The sequence below is a fragment of the Pectinophora gossypiella genome, chromosome 2 (genome assembly GCF_024362695.1).
Source record: "Pectinophora gossypiella chromosome 2, ilPecGoss1.1, whole genome shotgun sequence".
Taxonomy (NCBI): Eukaryota; Metazoa; Arthropoda; class Insecta; order Lepidoptera; family Gelechiidae; genus Pectinophora; species Pectinophora gossypiella.
This window is the reverse complement of record NC_065405.1, coordinates 7,366,325-7,386,101: the sequence shown is the minus strand read 5'-3', so window position 1 is coordinate 7,386,101 and position 19,777 is coordinate 7,366,325. Positions and strand designations below refer to the sequence as shown.

Below are 19,777 nucleotides of genomic sequence, written 5' to 3'. Positions count from 1 at the left end.
ATAGCTCGAATTTCCAAGACTATTGACGTCAATTTACGTCAGTGTTCATTCATAAAGATAATTGCCAATTTCGCGTGAAAGAAGCCTGATTACTAACCCGACTTAGGTTCGAGCTTTGCGTATCGTCTAAAAGAAAAAGAAAAAGTAAAACGTCGAGTTATAATTGCAATTGGAGCACATGCGGCTGCAGCGGCGCGAGCCAACATCCGGACAGACCAGGGACGGCGGGGTCGGGGTACTCCCTAACGCAGTTTATTAGAGAGTCGGTTTTATTTTTATTGACGGTCAGAGCGGAGCGGCGGCGGTCGAGCGGCATGTGGTGTAATAGAGCATAAGTGGCGCAGCAGGCGCGCTGGTGTTGGCTCGCTGCCCGCGCCGCCCCGGCTCCCCGACCGCGCCAGTCCCCGGAGCGCCGGCCGTCTCGCCGCCTGCGCCGCGTCCGCACCCCTGCGCATACTCCAGCGCACCTCCGCTAGTTTCCGCTGTTAGCCACACTTCGTTGTACAAAACCGGGCGCGTCGTCTAACCTAGTCGTTCGCAGATGCATCGTAAAAATACTTACATGATTAGTAGTGTTTGTGTTTACGATTAAAGTCTAAGAAATAGTATCGAGTCCGGAGCTGGCGATTTAGGTCGCCCGGTTCAGTGCTAGCAGCGGGATATTTTTATTGCCACTGTTGGGTGCAAACGTAGGACGCCCGAACACATTGCTAGACAAATAAATTATTATTTATAGCGTAGATTCGTAAAGCTCATTCCATAAACATGTGTAGTCGATCCTAACGATCTTTCGTTACGGACACGGAACGGATTGGAGTGAAAGCAGAGGAATGTGATTATGTATTAAGGGTGAATTAGTGGCATTTAGGTGTAATCTTTGACATTTGTGAAGTGCATTTGTAAAGCGTTTCGTGTGTGGTGTAGCGAAAATGCATCACCTGTATCCGAAGGTGAAGGGCGACCCACTGTGCCCGCTGGGGTTCCACCCGCAGGTGCGGTGGCCGACGCGCTGCAAGCGCTGCTTCCGCGACTACAAGGAGCACGGCGGTGGCGGCGCCAAGAAACCGGACGACTTCACCGCCTCCACGCCCAGCCTCTCCACCTGGAGCTCGCCCGCGTCACGGTACGTGCTGCCGAATGACACTCACACTCCGAAACTCAACATGACGAATCTTTCTCCCTCCAGAACATCGTGCCTCCAAACTACTATTAACGTCTCTCCACCTACCTTTAGTTATGGCAATAGATCCCTTACTTACACTCTTTGCTTCTTGACTGGATACCTACTAAACTCTACACCAAAAGTATCGGTTGTACAACGTAAACGAAGAGAATTCAAAGGAATTTAAACTACACAGCGATTATTTTAAAATAGATATTCTATTTTGGAATCTCGATTTGAAACTTCAGCTAATAAATCTTTCAAAGAGTATTTAAATACTTTAAGTTGTTTATTGGAACATGAACAATAATAAATAGTTGTCTGCTAATCCATCAAGCGTGGTTTACGATGACAGTAGCATTTCATTCATCACGACGCTCAGAAACTTTGCTCAGAAAGAATAACTTAGTCGATCTCTCAAAGCGTATTTTTTTTTTATAACGTAACATTGTATCTATGTTAGTAATAGAAACAGCAAAGTAAAAAGAAGCTCCTTCTAAAAATGGATATGCTAAGTATTTGCCAGAAAGAAAAACAAATACTTAATACATTACATAATATTATTGTTGTCATAATAAATGACTTACTTTATGTATGTAGTAGAGCATGGAATGCTTGGTCAATTTGATATCTATCTGACTACGATGGAGGCCAAAACCCGGATCAAAGATCGTGGAAATTTTATGACAACTCGGAAAATAGACTGCTTCAAACATTTCTAAATATGAAGCGTTTAAGGAAACATATTGTCAACATATCATTTCTAGTCATGTTCAAACATCTTTTACCCATAACAAACAATATAGAGAACGTGGCAAGTTTCCAAAATTCCTGAGCTTTTTTGTGTATTGTTTGTACTGCGCTGAACACTGACGGATTGACGCAACGCGCGATCGCCGCCTGTGCACATAACACGAGGCTGTAATGGATCAGGATCATACATCGTCATATTTGTCAGCTTTTAGGTGCATTGACACGTGATGTATCATATCGAATACGGTTAGGTGACCCACTTTTTAAAATATAATCGATATGTATGTATAGAAACAAAAGTAATCTTGCTGTTGTCATGTGTAGGATGCAATGTTAAATAGAAGAATTTCTAAGATTACCATCACAGATTAGGTACCTAATAGTTTAACACGTCATACCGCTAAATATTAAAGATTTCTAGTTTTAAATTGACTTTTTACACCAACAGTGAAAATAGGTAAAATGCATCTGGCATTACAGTACCTACAGGGTGTTAGTGACATCGTAACGAGTACTGAAGGGGATGATTCAGACTATGATTCTGAATTAATATCAAGTGGAATTTTCCGTCGCAAAATTCGTAATTTTTTTGTTTTTTAAAATTATTTTTAATTCTATACTTTTGCGATGGAAAAATCCACTTAATATTAACTCAGAATAATGAGCTGAATCATCCCTCTTAGTATTCGTTACGATGTCACTTACACCTTGTACAGGTACATATTGGTAGCCATACAAGTAGGTATGGGTGTTAGTGACACCGTAAAGAAAACTGAGGGGGATGATTCAGACCATGATTGTGAGTTGATATCAAGTGGATTTTCTTGTCGGAAAATTCACGAAAATTTTAATGTTTTTTTAATTATTTTCCGTTCCATACTTTTGCGACGGAAAATTCCACTTGATGTCAACTCACAATCATGGTCTGAATCATTCCTCAAAGTTTTCGTTACGATGTCACTAACACCCTGTATATTGAAAAAATAAAAATACCTATCGTCGTTATTTAAATTAAATACATTGCAGATTTGAGAAAGTATACTCAAGATTAGAATGCTCTCAGAAATTAGAAATAGTTTTACCGGAAACGTTTATAAAGTTCTCTAGAAAACCGGTTTCGATAAAGATTAAAAATATTAATAAATCCTGATGGCACAGGAATCGTGATGAAGAAAATGGTGTAGCGGGGGAGAAGACGGGGCGCGGGTGGGCATCCAGTACCAACCTCAGCGGCAATGACACAAAGAAGGACGCCTTCTCCACAGGTATGTCAAAAGTCTATATGGCACTTCACTCATACACTTAACATACCTAGATTATGTATATTCATAAAATTATTAATCGAATTCACAAAGTTATGAGGTCGTTTGAGCGGTCTAATACATCTATTGTAACGATAACCTGCACCAATTGTTACAATACCATAACGGTATTCTAAATCACAATCAGATTTAGAATCACACACAAAGATCCAAACATGAAAAACAAAACCCATTCGAAATCAGTGGTATTTCTCTACTTACCTCTGCAAGACGAATATCCGGCCAAGTAGTTAATGCCATCAGCGGGAAATCTACAATAAGTCACGTCAAAAAAAAAACGAAATGAAGGTTGCAATCTGAAGAATTGAAGCACCATTGGTAGATAGATTACTCTGGCTCACAAATAAGGTCAATTTACGATGCGTATGTAACTGTGCCAGGGTTCAGCAGAACCAGTTCATCGTGGACGTCGACGCCAGACCTGGGGGCCAACGACTCCGAGAGCACGACCGCCGTCACCGTCAGCCTCAAGCTGCCCAAGCGGCGAGCCACGGGACCACTACCGACCTTGGACACGGGGCAAAACAACATTAGTAATATCAGTAAATTATTTTTGTTTCCATAGGACTTAAGCCCGTTCGGGTTCTCTGTTGGAGATGTCGTGTCAATAACGAAACTTTAAATATCTTCTCTTCGCTCAGCACAGCTCAGCTTTGGTAGGATATGGGCTTTCATAAAGAGAAACGATCAACAGATGAAAGTCACGCTTCTCAAGCCGAGATGTGTGCGGTTACAAATTGGGCATGTAAGGTATTTTTTTTTTATATTTTTAATTGAAACGTTATGTTATTATAAATATGACGGTCAAATAAGTACACGGTTATTGCTATAATAAATACCGGCGATAGAGAGATAAAGCTAATTAAGACGAAATCTCGAAATGGTTTTAGACTTAGCGTTACTTTTTTTTCCCTTACATACCGAATTCCGTCCGAGTCAGAATTTTTCGATCCTTTCTCTTTGAGAGTAATATCAAGGGATAAGGGATTTTTACAGAAACCAATGGACCAAGGAACAATATTAGAACCTAGACTGAAAGAAGACTATTTCCCTTACACCGCAGCTATATTTCAATTCTAATTTATATTGAAACAAAGCGTAGATGTGCTGTACCTCGCTAAGCCCCCGCAAATTGTTTTAACTATCAAAGAATCAACGTCGAACTACGTTTGTGCCAAAAGTAAAGGTCACACCCGGGCACGCAGCTCTGATTTCTCAGAACTTACGATCGGATTTGTTACTAACAGTCATAGATTCTAGCTATACCTAACCTACCATGATTTACTAAAATCTATTCGTGATTAAAGTTAAGTCTTCATAAATGACATAGCAATTTATATCTGACAAATTCCTCCATACGGCAAACACTCCACTTAACCGCGCGACCTGTGCGCGCGACATTAGTTACGTAGGAAATGTTGCTCATCATGGCTAATCATGTACACAAAAATATCTTATTTTCAGCATTTTTGTAAACTGTGTTTCACCCACAATAGTGAGCTTGCTAAGAGAATATATTCCAATATTGGTTTGTTTCTGTGAACAGCGGACACGGTGACTTTACGCCGACCGTCGCCGTCGCCGCCACCGACCCCGGCGAACCTCATTATCACTAAGAATGACTCCCTCGCTGAACGTGTGCGGAAGGTAATATAAATTTATATCTCACAATTTTACAAGGCTTCGAAAAGAGATAACTGAATGAATCACTTGGTCAAAAGTTTAGCCTACATTGAACACTAGCGGTAACGGATGATTAGTTTCACGACAGCGACAAGTTACTTTATAACCTCCTAAGACCGAATGTTCTTTATAAATCCAAACCCCATTGTTTAACCCTTAATCAGGCATAGTACGATTTATCGACCACCTAGGTAATTGGAGTTATTTAGTGATCTTTGTCTTTTTTAAAATTCATAAAACCTTTATTTGATTATCAATATTTGTATCTTTCGTATGAAGCTAAACATTTTTTACTAAACAATTGACATAAACTAGAAAAATTAAACAACGCATTGAAGTAAACTCCAACCACTTCCGATCTATAAGTCCCAGTGGTAAAACGCCTACGAGTAAATGAACACTATCGTGAAAATTAGGGTGCTTACAATGTTTAGCTCAGGAATTCACAAATTACTTTGTGTGGATTATAAATTGCAATTCAAATTCCGCAATAAAGCCAATAATATTCATAATATTTACCTTGGGATATAAGTAAATTTACTAAATGGGTCAAACCAGTAGATATGTCTACTGAAGCTTTTAACTCTTGTTGCAATGGGAAACTAAAAATAAACATGAAAGGTCGCCATCAAAGTTGGTGCCTGGCAGTGCTCAAGACGATATAATTAATAGAGGAAATGATCTGTTGCCTATATTTAGAAGCAATATTCATAAATCAGAAGTACTCACTTAAATCGCTTGTGCTCTTACAGATGAATTTGTTAAAAGCTCAAAATAGTTTTGAAAAGGAATCAAGTATAGAAAAAGAAAGAGAAAGAAGAAGTATGTCTAGGAGCAAAGAGGAAGAAAAGCCACCGAGGCCTAAAGAAGATAGGTCGTCGGTTATTAAAGAAGACGTAAACTTCATGATGCAGGTAATATTTGAAATCATCTTTACATTTCTCTTTAAGATTAAATAGACTTGTGTTTTAAAATTATATGTCTTCAGGTAAAAAGCTCTAGAAATTCACTAACAAAACCTCCGAAAAGAGGTGGACCATCTCGGGACAAGGAAGAAACGTCGGATGACGATGCCGCTAGCACAACCACTGTTACAACAGAAACCACCTTAGTCGATGCAAACGTAAAAGAATATCAGGTAATGCCAACTCGATATGCATATTAATTACGTAAATAAAACGTATTGAATACCTAATGCTATACCTAATAATTAAATATTAAAGGTATTGACAGGCTTACTAATCGGTTTTGACAAATTAGCAACATAAAACCAAAAACCATAATTTTACTGTAACAACATTATAGTTTTTAAATGTATTCGTAAATTAGAAAAACTTTGTAAAAAAGAAACTTCGTCACGAATACATTTGTTACAGGACCAAATAGACAGTCTGAAACACGAAGTAGACACGTTGAAGAGACGATGTGAGCGAGTAGAAAAGGAAAAAAGTGACATTTTGCTTCGAAGACTGGCAAATATCGACACGGCCAATAAATACACTACGGGGCGGTCTTCGGAAGTTCTAAAACTGCAACAGAAAGTCAATGAACTTACTTCTCAAAATGAAGACTTGAAAGACGAGAAGAAACATCTTACTCTAAGAGTTAAGGAGGTTGAATCTGAACTGGAAGTAAGTTATACTTTTTACCTTAAATCTACACTTATTTTGAACGATTGAATTATTACACCTATAACTTTCTTGCAGGCTCGACCATCAGCAGAAGCGCAAGCACGACAGATTGAACAGCTCCGTGCAAAATTGTTAGCAGCAGAAACCTTGTGTGAAGAACTAATGGACGAAAATGAAGACATGAAAAAAGAACTGCGGGACCTAGAAGAAGAAATCGAAGAGATGCAGGATAACTTCAGGTAAATGATTAAAGGAATAATATATGTAAATTGCATTCTAAATTTTTAACAATATATCTGATTTCAGAGAGGACCAGGCAGATGAATATTCTTCATTGAGAAGAGAACTGGAACAGACAATTAAGAATTGTAGAGTTTTATCGTTTAAGTTAAAAAAGACTGAAAGGAAAGCGGAACAGTTAGAACAAGAGAAAAATGACCAGGAAAAGAAATTACTAGAGGTATGCATAGTAACCAAAACTTTACGATCAAGAATTTACAAATCTAACCGTTATTAATTAAACTCTTTGGATTACTTGCAGCTTGTTGGTGGTCAAGAAGGTATGCAACGGGAAAACCGCATCAAAGAATTGGAGCAAGAAGTGTCACGGGCGAATGAAGTGTCATTACGACTGCAGAGAGAACTGGCTGACGCTAACGCCAAACTGACTGCGGCTACCGGTGCTCCGCCAGCAAACCTCAAGAAACCGCTACTAGGCGACGGTGTAAGTACTTGCCATTTAATATGCTAGCTCTGAAATGACTGTCTGTTAAAGAATTACCTATAATTATATCACCTATTATATGAAACAAAACAAGGATCTATAAAAAATAAACTTTTCCGTAAGCCTTTAAAGTCGCAAGCTCGCAATGCATAATAGTAATAGTGTTTCGTAATTTAAAAAACATGTTAAGCCGTTGGTCCCGGCTATTAGCCGTGAAACACCTCTACCAACCCGCAGTGGAGCAGCGTGGTGGAGTACGCTCCATACCCCTCCGGTTGATTGAGGGGAACCCCAGGAGAAGGTCGTGTACAGGACGTTTATGAAAAGTAACGGTATTTTCATGCCACAACAAGTAGTTGATCACACTCATAATAATAAAACCTCAAAATGTACGTGAACAGCAGAAAGTGTCGCGTTCGTCGCTGACTCGCGGTGGCAGTCAAGAGGACCCTGCCCAACTACTGAGGGACCTTCAAGACTCGTTAGAGCGGGAGGCAGACCTGCGGGAACAACTGCGGAATGCTGAAGAAGAGGTAAATGCATCCATAAAAAATCATTTCCCCAGATAAATCCATGTCACAAGTACCATACATCAAAAATAAATCGTTACATACAATTGTTGGCAAAATGTATAATTAGTAGCCTTTATTACAGATTTGATAGTAAAATCATTACGTATACCTTTCAGATCATACAAGCACTAAATCACAACATCAACTGACGTATTAATCAAATTGTTCAGTAATAAACAAGCGCGTGCGGGTTTATAGTATGCAAATCGTAAATCGAATATCAACTTCATTGTAGTGGTATCGAAGTATGCAATTTTAACAGTATTTCATGACTTGTTAACATTTTACCACCGGCTCCACTTATTTCTGCAATCAGTTAGTTTTAGTAGTGAAACAATTGCATTTAATAGGGCATTAGCTCTCAAGCTCCGCCAGCTGGCGGCATGCCAGACGTGAACTGACTCAACACCGAGACACAAATACACTATCCATAAATAATGATTCTTTACTAAAAGTCTAAAACGTATTATTATTGCCCATAGAGCAACATGAACCTCCGGAGAACCGGAGGGGAGTAGCCATAGTGTTAGTTGCCAATACAACATTTTCTGCCACTTTTCGTGGAGCTGAAGAAACGTCACATTGTGGTTGTACCAATTGTCGATAAAAGGACTATTGATAAATTCGAAAATTAATTTAGGGAAATCAGGTTTCAAATAAGATAAAAAAGATAGTTATACAATTTACAAAAATGGAGAGGGTGTGAAATATTAGTGAAGAAATGACAGGAAAAACAAGTAAAAATGGCAAGATTTGTAGGTTTAAAATACTTATTTAACTAATTTTTATAAAACTACCTCGTGTGTCTACTCCTTTCCCGTGTTGCTATAAGTTATTGCCTATAATAGTCACTTTTTAAATTATACTATACTTTTTAATTATAGCTTGCTTTAAACTTAACTAAGTTTAAGATATTTTGTCTTCAAACAGGCTAGTCGATATCGACAACGCTTCGGAGGCCGAAGGATACCTCTCGCACCACAAGTAACTTCCTCCATCCATCCTGATCTTATCCCGCATCAAAACTCTGTCACTAAAAACGTTGACGAATTAAATGAACAAAATTCTATGAAACGTTTACTGGAAATGCAGTTATCACTTGAGAAAAGTCTTTCGTCTCTAGATGTAAGCCATATATCTATTGGAGTGAATCAGGTTGCTCAGGTACCTCAAGATATCACCCAATTTTATTCTGAAGGGTGTCAAACTGATGTTGTGATGGTACATGATGTATCTACGGAAACAAGAAAAATAACTCTCGATTCAAGCGTTCAATGTAATCAGGATACCTTAGAAATGTACACGCAAACAGAAGCAGTATTTATGAAAACTAAAAACGTACAAACTGATTTTGTGAATGTGAATGCATTTACGCAGACTGATAAGTTGAAATTGAGAAATGCGGCTGTGCAGACTGTCGCAAAACTTTATAGCGATAAATGTGAACAAGCTGCCAGAATAGAAATACAAAAAGTTGATTCAAGTACAGAGACTGAGGTTACCTTGGTTTACAATAAAGGGACCATAACTGAAAACGTCGATGTTTATGATTTAAAAGATTTACCGAGTACACATGACATAAATAATGGATTTAAAGAATTCAGCGATCTCTTGCCCTGCCCTACAGAAAAATCAGACAGTCCTCCTCTCACTCCCGAAAAAGCTACAGCTGACTCTTCCTCTGGCTTCTCATTTCCGTTCGTTTCACTGTTCAGTCCGTTTGCAGTAAGATTACCAACAATAGGTACATATAATTTTACCCCAGATATTTATATGTCGTTTTATTTAATAGTGCCGTTATGTACGTAACTAAAGCCCACATTACAAGTATAGAATAGACTAAACGAAGTTTTCATGTCCATTAATAAAACTAACGAATATTTTCAGGCAAATAACTTGCGTAAAACTGCATCACGGGTCGAGGATGACAATGAGTCCTTGCTTCTACAGCTGAAGAAAATGGCTACCAAAGCCAGAAGTACGTCAAACTGATTATGTTGTGGGACATCCACTCAAGTTTGTTTAACACCCCAGATCCCAACCTGTCTGCATCACATGACATTATAATAACAAATCATCTACAACATTCTCCGTAACCATCCGAACTCTGGCCTCTCTTACTAACTCGCTTTGTCTATTCAATTTGGCAGTATAGGCGTATCAATGGTAGCCATTTTCTCCAGTTCGGTGTGAAATCTATTTATGTGGCCCTTATATTTTATAGTTGTGAATAAATGTACAGAATATACCATCATTATACTTGATTGGTCTTATATAATCTAGTGATACCAAAACTAACTTTCCTTATATTTGATCACAATAACAAGCGTTAGTTTTTCGCGAAAATCATTGCTTTTCCGGTTCGAGATTTGTTTCATATAATATTAACGGTGTGTTCTTACCGCTGACAGGTCGCAAACTATCACCAACGCCACCGACTAATAGACTCGCTATTGAGGCACCCAATGAGAAAGACGAAGGAATTTCCGACGAAGAGGACCCGGCAGAATTACGCCTATTGCTTGAACTTAACGAACAGGTACGTAATATATGACTATATGACTACACCTACCCCAATTAAGAAAGTACATTTCATTTATGTTATTATATTTACGCAGGAGGCAGCGGTGTTACGGCGAAAGGTAGAAGAATTGGAACAGGACAGAGACTCATTGAAGACACAAGTTAAAGAACTAACGGACAAAATAGCGAGCACCACGACTAAAACAACTACAAACTCTACAATTAGTCTTCGTAGAAACAGCCAAACTAAAACAAATAACTTAGCGGATGAAAAGGTCAAAGTGAGTAAAAAACATTTTTTTTTATATAAATATTTTCATGATCTAAATATTTTTCCTCATCTCTTATATATGATGTTAAAAGGTTTTAGAAGATGAAATAGCTGAACTGAGAAAGAAGTTAATCGAGAAGGAACGCGACTGTGAAAGATTACACGCAGAGCTCAGTTTAGCGCAGAAAAAACCAAAAGGTTCCCTGATAAAGAGCAAGTAAGTCATTCTTCATTGTATTATATTCTTAATCCAAATGGCATGTTTATAGCAATATGAAATTGCAGATCTTTGGATGGAGACCAACAAAATGTAGATCTTAAAAGGCAACTGCAAGTCATAGAACAAGAAGCTAGTGTACTTAGAGCAAAAACTCAAAGTTTGGAAGCCGACAATGAAAAACTACAGGCTGAAAACAAGCGGTTACTAGTAAGTGCAGACATTTAAATAAATAAAAATGAATATAATATCTTAATAAATTCTATGTTATAGTCTACTCAATTCTGTCTTTCTTCTGATAACAATTATGAATGCCTAAATTAAAAAATATGTTTTTATAGCTGCTCAGAAACACAAAGACTTTAAAATCGGACAGATCTATAGAACAAAATGCCAGTAAAATAACACAGCTAGAAACGGAACTAAAGGACGCCATGGCTAAGATTAAAGAATTAGAAAGTAAAGAAGATAAAACTGAAAAGAAAGTACGATTTGGTGGAGAAGTTGGGAAGAAGGACGCAGATGCTGTCAAAGTGAAACAAGATGAACTGGATAAACTCAAACTGAACTTTAATAAGGTATGTTTCTATTCGTACGTTTTATTTACTTTTGATCATAAAAAAATACAAGATACATACACAATCCACAGCTTGAAAAAGAAAACGCGAAACTACAAGCAACATTGAAAGAATTGAAGGAAGAAGCCATCAAATCATTCAAACCTAGAACTCCAAAGAAGCTTACAGATTTAACAACAAAGTTGCAAATGAAAAAGATGGTGGAGGATTTAGAAAATGAAATTGGTAAGAATTTTCGTCATATTCTATACTCGTCATATCCCAGTTGTCTTGCAAAATTATTATAAGAAACTTACTTCATCACCATTAACTTAAGCCAAACTCTTGTTAATGTTGCATTCTCCACCCTTCTATATTCAAGGCGAATAGTTTGAAACATACTTATTACATTGTTTTTATTTAACCTTATATTTATAGGCGAAATGTACGTGGTAATGAAAAACGCCGGTTTGTCAACAAAAGAATTGAATGTAAAAGCCCAATTAGAAAAAGACATTGAAGAGGCTAAATCAAAATTAAATAGGAACGAATCTGAATTCTCCAATGAAAAGAACCGCTTACAGACCGAAGTAGGTAAACTAAAGGATCTCAATACAAAAATGGAAACTGAAAAATCTAATTTGGTCGATAAATGTAAAAAATTAGAAGATAAGTGCAAAAAATTAGAGACAGATTTAAGTAACGCAGTCAATGAGAATAAAACTCTAAAGGAAGAAAAGAAAAGTCTGGAGTCACAAATAACTAAACTCAATGCTGAAATGAGTAAGTAACTGAAATAACATAAATTGTAATGTAACTAAATTTACTACGTGTCATATAAAACAAATTCTCGTTACAGAAACTACTTCTACAAAACAAACATCAACGACATCTGATTTGACGAAGAAGATAGATGAGTTAAAGAAAGATATAGAAGCAAAAGATAAAGAAGTTGAAAAACTTAAGAAGCAAGTAGAAAACGTCAGCAAACTGGAGCAGGATAAAAACAAATTGCTTAAAGAGGTAAATGCAAAAATTTATAAAAGTAATTATTTTTAATATTGGTGCCGATTATGTTCTGATAGACACAATTTTAATTTATTATTTTAGGTTGGGGATAAAACTAAGAAAATAGGTGAACTAGAGAAGAAACTTAAAGACTCTGAAGATAAATATAAGAGAGCTGAAAAACAACTTACTACCAGAAAAGAACGTGTATCTAAATTAGAAAAAGAGGTACGTATAGTGTTCCTTCTGAAATGATTATTTAATTAAACATAATATTCACTAATATTAACGTTTGTAACTATTAGCTTTCGGAAGAGAAGGAGCAAGCCTCAGCTCTTGCAAGCTCCCAAAGGCGAATGTCTGTGGAATTCGTTAGTGAAAAAGATGAAATGCTAGCAAAACTCATTAAAACTGAAAGTAAACTCATTACACTCGAAGGAGATATGAGAGAAATGAAGACTGAATATGAAGATAAAATTACTAGTTTGGAATCAACTATCGCTGCTAAAGATGTCCATATAAAACAACTGGTATATTTTAAGATATGGAGTGGCCTACACCACGGCATGTTATGTTACCTGGATAGCATTTGTAGATACCCTGTAACGCCCCCTAGTAAACGCACAAATTCACGCAAATTCAGACCTACGCATGTTCCACTTCTCACTTAATAACTTAGCCCCAGAATATTTGCACCAATCAATTCTACTTAATATGAGTATCCCACACCCCTATTAATCTATCCAGTTGGATGTAATAATATTTTAACTTTCAGGAAGATGCTTTGAGGGAAACATCCAACCAGAAATACGACGAAGCAGTGTCATCGGTTGAAATGGCTCAAATGAGGGATAAGCTGGACACGGTAAATAGAGAATTACAGGATAAGGAGGACGAGCTAGCAACAGCCAAGCAGGATCTTAAACAGACTGAAAAAGAACTTTCGGCTCTTCAAACAGAAATATCACAAATAAAATCGAATACATCAAAATTAGAAAACGAGAAAAAAGATTTAGAAAACAAATTGCAAACGGAGAAGAAAGAATCGGGTTACTGGGAGAGCAAAGCCTCCGAACTTGAAACAGACTTGCAAGTAAGTAATATTCCGTTTACATGTATGATTAATTTAAGTGAAAGTTGTTTGATTTTTTCTTGTATTAAGGCAGAGCGAAAGAAACTGGAACGTATGCGCTCTGCGCATGATAAGGATACCAAGAACAAGGAGGCAGAGCTAGCAACTTTGAAGGGCAAGTTGAAGGTACTAGAACAGAGTTCAGGAGCCGGAGCGAAGAGAATAGCCGATCTCAAACAAGAATACGAAGAGAACGTTAAAAGTATGTATTATGAATTGCAACATATTGTGATAAATATTGATATCAAGACTGAAGCATACTAATAAAACTCTCAACTTTCAGAATTGGAACACTCATTAGCAGTGGAAAAAGCAGAGTATGATGAATTAACAGGAAAATATGAAATGCTTGAGGAAGAACACGTGGTAACCAAAGCTAGACTAACTGTAGAAAAAGAACAAGCTCAGGGGTAAGTTTTACTCCCTTTTTCATTACTCATAATAAAAATCTTTTTTGGCTAAAAATAAGTTTTATTTTTTCAGTGAACTTAATCACGTGCAAAAACAACTAAATACAACTCTGGAGGAGTTGAAAGCTCTTCAAGGTAACTATGATACACAATCCTCAGCGTGGACCAAAGAAAAATCGGAATTACAGGTATATCATGTCAACATTTTTGCAAAATATTGACTAGGATATAGTACATAACAAATCTATATTGAGAAGATTTGAATATCACTTACACTACTGTTTAATTTTACAGACAGAGATATCATCTCTACAAGAACGTCTCTGTGGTGGTGGTTGGGAAGTGGAGAAGGCTCGACTTACCGCCAAATTAGATCAACGTGAGCGTGAACTACGTGATGCGGAAGACCAACGGGACGTTATAGAACACCATCACGAACAAGCTAAGAAAGATGTAAGATTGAAAAAGTATTGAAAATTAACATACACACATTGTAAACTTGTAAATTATAATATAATATATTCCTTAAACCTTTCAGCTAGAAGAAGCCAAACAAAAACTAGAAGACTACGAACGAGTATCAAAGATCCAGAGGAATTTGACTGCAGAGAATGTTGAATTAGAACGCGAACTCGCAGCTTTGAATAATCGCCTGGAACAAGCAGAGAAAGCGCGAAAGACTGAGATTACTGACACAAAGATGAGGTACGAAGGTCAGATGAACACAATGCGTGATGAACTGAAATCCTTACACAACCAGGTAAACTAATAATGATTGCTAATAAGATCTTTAGAAGAGGATTTGAGACTGTAATAAAAGATGTTTGTTTTCAGGTGTCGAGATTTAAACGTGAAAGAGATAACTACAAGCAAATGCTGGAAGCAGCTCAAAAAGCAATGGCTGAAATTAAAAACGGCGATAAAAACGCTAGAACTCATAGAATGTCAATATCAAGCACCGATGAGGTACTGTGCAACGAATAACCGAAACGTGCATATATAATAATACCTATTTGTCTAAGAACAATTTCTTCCATAAATACACTAATCTAATGTCTATTGCAGGAGGAATACCGGAGCAAGGTGGCTGCTTTGGAGCAGCAAGTAGCATGTCTTGAAGATGAGCTCTGTGAGGCGAGACTTTTGTCCTCTAAGCTTAACACTGAACTCGTCAGTGAGAAATCTGCTGCTGAAGTCCGCCTTGCTGAGATGCAATCTAGACTCAATGAGGTAATGCTTTCATATAAGTAGTTATGTAGATTGATGCAACAAACAAATGTTACTAAACCATTACTGAATGTTTATATCTACAGTACGAAGAAGAAAGACTGCTTTCATCAGGCCGAGCTAGAGTCGCGGGTCTGGCGACGCGAATGGAGTTGGCTTGGCACAAAGAACGTGACGAACAACAGCGATTGTTGCAAGAAACTTCGACATTGGCAAGAGACTTGCGCCAGACACTGTTTGAGGTCAGAAAATATAACGCCATTAGTTACAATTTTTACAATCATCCGATCAAAATATGTAACTTTAAAAGTAAATAATTTTATTTTGTCAGGTGGAACGCGAAAGAGAAAAGGAGAGGTTAGACATGAAGAGAAGAATAGATCAGTTGAAGAGAACTACCGAAGAGGAAACCGAAGAGGCAAAGAAGAAGGTAACTTTATGAATATCACTGCTACTAATTGGGGTAATATTTCTAATAATTAAGGTGTCTTATGTTATTTTAATGTATGCTCTAGGTATCAGAACTGCAATGCGATCTCTTAGAGCTACGAGACGCGCATGCCAAACTGCGTACGGCCAATGAGAAGCTGCGTCGCGACAAGGAGCGCCATGACAGAGACCGCGATCAAAATAAACTTCTCGTAGGATCACTCAAGCGCGCACAACAGGTAAAATTAAAATAGACTCCATTACAATAAGAAGCATGAAAAACATACGAAAATTACCTGTGTAAACAAGCCACATTATTAACCGACTTATTATTGTCATCCCCAATGGAAACGATTTCAAAGATTCCCGTAAAAACTAAGGATCAAAAACGTCTTATCCTTTGTTAAATTAACTTTCCCCTAGCATGAGAAGTTGCATGCAAACGTATTTTGTTACAGGAGGACGATAGGATAATAACACAACTTCTGGAAACCATTGATGACTTGATGAAGCAGAGTCCGGAACTGTTCCGTAGCGGGCCGCCAGTCAAGCCTGAAAAGAGTCTGATGACTCCAACGCCTCCTAGGAGAAACAGGGTATTTTATTGGAAACAATTCGTATTGCTAATAATAAAATTCTCCTGAATTAGGAGACGAGTAGAAGTAGTTAGCTTATACTAGTAAATAGCTATCAGAGCTACAATAGTAACTTTTTAAAATGATTTCAGTCGTCAAAGTCGCGATCTCGTTCAGCGACGCCCGAGTCAGCGGAAGCGGCGGGAATTGAGGCAGCAAATACTGCTTCACGTCTACGCCGTCTTACCGACGAACTACGTGCTTCACGGATTGCTGAACGCCAACGAAGACAACAAGCCACTGCTAGGCGGTAATAATTCATCACCTTATTTCTACTGTTTCCAATCATCTTCATATTTATGGTGGTATAAAGTGGTATACATGGGATCTTTCAGAGGCATAGTGATAATAATACTGTCCTGTCATAATTATTAATAATAAATAAATCTGTGGTCCTGTGTTCAATAAGCTACCCGTAATAAACAAATAAATGTTATTTTCAGAGCCATGTCGACGGAGCCTCGCGACACGCTCACGGTGACGCCTGTGTCTACGCGCACACCATCTCGCGCGCCGTCACTCAAGAAGCGGTCAATTTCCCTCGAACAAACAACTAAGGATCAGGTAATTTAGATTTATTTCCTTTTGCAGTATATAACGTAGGTGAACGAACGGCCTTTCTGCCGAACATAGCATGTTGCTCGCATATTGCGCTGTTCAACAGACAACATTATATTGCTTCATGCGCGATAGATGTAAAGCATGCTACGGGTACTCCCTTCAAATAATTCCTTCGAATTCACATTGCCCAGAGATTTGTTTCAATATATTTTTTATACCGCATTTCCACGATGTACTTCAGCTGAAGAGCTCACACGCTAAACCTATTTCTTTGCCTATCACATTATTCTTTTCTACAGAGTCAAATCTGGAAGACAGTGGACGACAGCAGCGTATCTTCAATGCAATCTTTGGACGGAGACAACGATATGAGGCTCTTCACAATGCAGAACCGAGACTCCAGTCTTGACAGGTTAGCATAGACACACATAGTTTACATTTTTTATTTGCTCAATGAATGGGGTACTAGATAGTGATGAAATGTGGAACTATGAATAATCAGATACTCAGAAATCACTATTGTTATATAACGACAGAGGTAAGTACGTACTTGAACACTTGTCAAATAATAGAATAAAGAAGTACGCGTGGAAGCGACCATCGTCAATCATCTTAACAGCGATCGTACCAATTTTAAACCTACCTTCGTTTTCCAGTCGTTTATCCGGTGGTTCGACCCAGAGTGACGTGCTGCCCTCAGAGAAAAAGAAGAAAAAGAGTATCTTTGGTAAATTTAAAAAACTCACCAAATCTCGTTCTATAGACGACCAGCCAGATCCTGAAGTCGTGGAGTTTAGGCCAATAGGCACAGTTTCACACGTTTCACAGGTAAATTATGAAGACTATATGTTTTAACGTTGATTTATATGAAGTAGATTCAATTACAACTAGATTTCTAAGTTTGTTTACATCTTTTAACCTTGTTAATATATTTATGGAGCCAACTAGAATTACAGAAACAACTGCCTCATGTTTAGATAACATTTTTTGCAATTGTGATTTCCAAGATAACAGTATCCTTAACTGTTTTAAGTCTGATCACAGTGGACAGTTGGTTAGTTTTCCAGTACTTAAAAATGTGCAAAAAATTAAATTTAGTACTCGACCCATCACTGATAATCGGATAGAGAAATATCGAAATAGTCTTATTAGTAACTTACCTTGTCCAAACTTTGATACAGACAATCCTGACGATTTTTACAGGGATTTCTTCACTATTATCCATAAAGAATTTGAAAATAATTTTCCTCAAAAGGTAGTTACCAACAGTCAATCATTCAAGTTCAGTGACTGGGCTACCGTAGGCATTCGCAAAAGTAGAAATACTCTTTATTCTTTATATGAGGAAAAAACGTATACACACGCTGATAGTTTCAAAAGCTACGTCAAAAATTATTCTAAAATATTTCGAAGAGTGTGTTATACAGCCAAACAGATGCATATTAGTAGTAAAATAAAGACCGCGGATAATAAAATAAAGGCAGTTTGGCAAGTAATAAATAGTGAAACAAAGGCTTCTAAACCGCGTGAATTAGAATACAATATAGAATCGGGCACTGGGTTAGTAAAACAAGATAAAGATGTAGCTGAAGTTTTTGATAAATTCTTCACGAACATCCCTGTAAAAACTACAGAATCTCTCAGGTCCTCTCCTGTTCAAGCTGATATATTATTAAAAAGTAATGTTACTGCTTGCACTAAATTATTTGATTTTAAACGCGTTGATCCGAGTAGTATTGTTAAAGTATTCAAACAGCTGAAACTTAAAACCTCGAAAGATTTATGGGGATTGTCTGTCAAATTGATGAGCTCTGTTATTGATATCTTAGCACCATATCTAGCTTACATTTTTAATATGAGTGTTGAAAATGGCACTTTTCCAAATTTAATGAAAATCAGTAAAGTTATACCTCTTTTTAAATCGGGCACAAAATCAGACCCCACGAATTATAGACCGGTTTCTATTCTACCAGTACTTAGTAAAATTTTCGAGAAAATTATTCTCGACCAACTGCTATGTCATTTTAATTTAAATAACTTACTCCACAGCCAGCAGTTTGGTTTTACTAAGGGTCGGTCTACAACAGACGCGAGTGTGACATTTGTTCGACACATTTTCGATGCTTGGGAGAAGTCGCAGAATGCCGTAGGAGTATTCTGTGACTTGTCTAAGGCGTTCGACTGCGTGGATCACGAGACCTTGCTTTTGAAATTGAGGCACTATGGACTAAATAATGGAGCTCTCAGTTTGTTAAATTCATATCTAGGTGGTAGGATACAAAAGGTACAAATCAATAGTACAACTTCTTCGGGCTCTCATGTTCAAATGGGAGTTCCTCAAGGATCCATTTTGGGTCCGTTTCTTTTTTTAGTGTACATAAATGATTTACCTTATGTAGTACAGAACCAAACTGACATTGTGCTGTTCGCGGATGACACTTCTCTTATATTTAAAATCGACAGAAAGTTAGAGGAATTTGACGAAGCAAACGGCGCTGTGTCGCAGGTTCTAAGTTGGTTTACAGTAAATAACCTAGTTCTAAATGCTAAGAAAACGAAGTGTATTAAATTTGTTCTACCAAACGTAAAGAAAGTAAATAATAACATTAAAATTAACGACGAGAAACTAGATTTTGTTGAACACACAGTTTTCTTAGGAATTACTGTAGATTCAAAACTTCAATGGGGCCCACATATTGTATCACTAGCGGGCAAGCTAAGTTCAGCAGCATATGCCGTCAGAAGGATCCGACAACTCACAGATGTACCCACTGCTAGACTTGTCTACTTCAGCTACTTCCACAGCATAATGTCTTACGGTATTTTGCTGTGGGGTCGAGCCGCTGATGTAGAAACTATTTTCATCATTCAAAAAAGAGCAGTTCGCGCTATTTATAAGCTGCGTTGTCGGGACTCTTTGAGGGAGCTGTTTAAAGAAATAAATATACTGACGGTCGCAA

The 19,777-nt window shown here is 37.5% G+C and overlaps 1 protein-coding gene across 7 annotated transcripts in view; it reads left to right on the top strand.

Moving 5' to 3' along the window:
• The first annotated feature begins 393 nt into the window (after positions 1–393).
• LOC126376724 (CAP-Gly domain-containing linker protein 1) overlaps positions 394–19,777 on the top strand; it is a 21,156-nt gene continuing 1,772 nt past the window's right edge. For 2 of the 7 annotated variants that reach the window (XM_050024302.1, XM_050024286.1), the window contains exons 1-38: positions 394–1,123; positions 3,074–3,180; positions 3,618–3,779; positions 4,784–4,884; positions 5,673–5,834; positions 5,909–6,058; positions 6,297–6,551; positions 6,627–6,790; positions 6,858–7,011; positions 7,093–7,275; positions 7,677–7,808; positions 8,778–9,591; positions 10,259–10,386; positions 10,466–10,651; positions 10,734–10,858; positions 10,927–11,068; positions 11,200–11,436; positions 11,508–11,661; positions 11,854–12,198; positions 12,275–12,438; positions 12,526–12,651; positions 12,729–12,953; positions 13,199–13,516; positions 13,586–13,757; positions 13,839–13,965; positions 14,039–14,153; positions 14,260–14,418; positions 14,504–14,725; positions 14,800–14,931; positions 15,031–15,195; positions 15,279–15,434; positions 15,524–15,622; positions 15,708–15,860; positions 16,080–16,217; positions 16,349–16,506; positions 16,700–16,820; positions 17,117–17,229; positions 17,474–17,645. In XM_050024302.1, the coding sequence (XP_049880259.1) occupies positions 930–1,123; positions 3,074–3,180; positions 3,618–3,779; positions 4,784–4,884; positions 5,673–5,834; positions 5,909–6,058; positions 6,297–6,551; positions 6,627–6,790; positions 6,858–7,011; positions 7,093–7,275; positions 7,677–7,808; positions 8,778–9,591; positions 10,259–10,386; positions 10,466–10,651; positions 10,734–10,858; positions 10,927–11,068; positions 11,200–11,436; positions 11,508–11,661; positions 11,854–12,198; positions 12,275–12,438; positions 12,526–12,651; positions 12,729–12,953; positions 13,199–13,516; positions 13,586–13,757; positions 13,839–13,965; positions 14,039–14,153; positions 14,260–14,418; positions 14,504–14,725; positions 14,800–14,931; positions 15,031–15,195; positions 15,279–15,434; positions 15,524–15,622; positions 15,708–15,860; positions 16,080–16,217; positions 16,349–16,506; positions 16,700–16,820; positions 17,117–17,229; positions 17,474–17,645 (6,930 nt within the window). In that variant the 5' untranslated portion in view covers positions 394–929. Of the gene's footprint in view, positions 1,124–3,073; positions 3,181–3,617; positions 3,780–4,783; positions 4,885–5,672; positions 5,835–5,908; positions 6,059–6,296; positions 6,552–6,626; positions 6,791–6,857; positions 7,012–7,092; positions 7,276–7,676; positions 7,809–8,777; positions 9,592–9,734; positions 9,826–10,258; positions 10,387–10,465; positions 10,652–10,733; positions 10,859–10,926; positions 11,069–11,199; positions 11,437–11,507; positions 11,662–11,853; positions 12,199–12,274; positions 12,439–12,525; positions 12,652–12,728; positions 12,954–13,198; positions 13,517–13,585; positions 13,758–13,838; positions 13,966–14,038; positions 14,154–14,259; positions 14,419–14,503; positions 14,726–14,799; positions 14,932–15,030; positions 15,196–15,278; positions 15,435–15,523; positions 15,623–15,707; positions 15,861–16,079; positions 16,218–16,348; positions 16,507–16,699; positions 16,821–17,116; positions 17,230–17,473; positions 17,646–19,777 lie in introns of all 7 variants that reach the window. The other 5 variants (XM_050024316.1, XM_050024294.1, XM_050024310.1 and 2 more) reach the window with 5 other exon arrangements.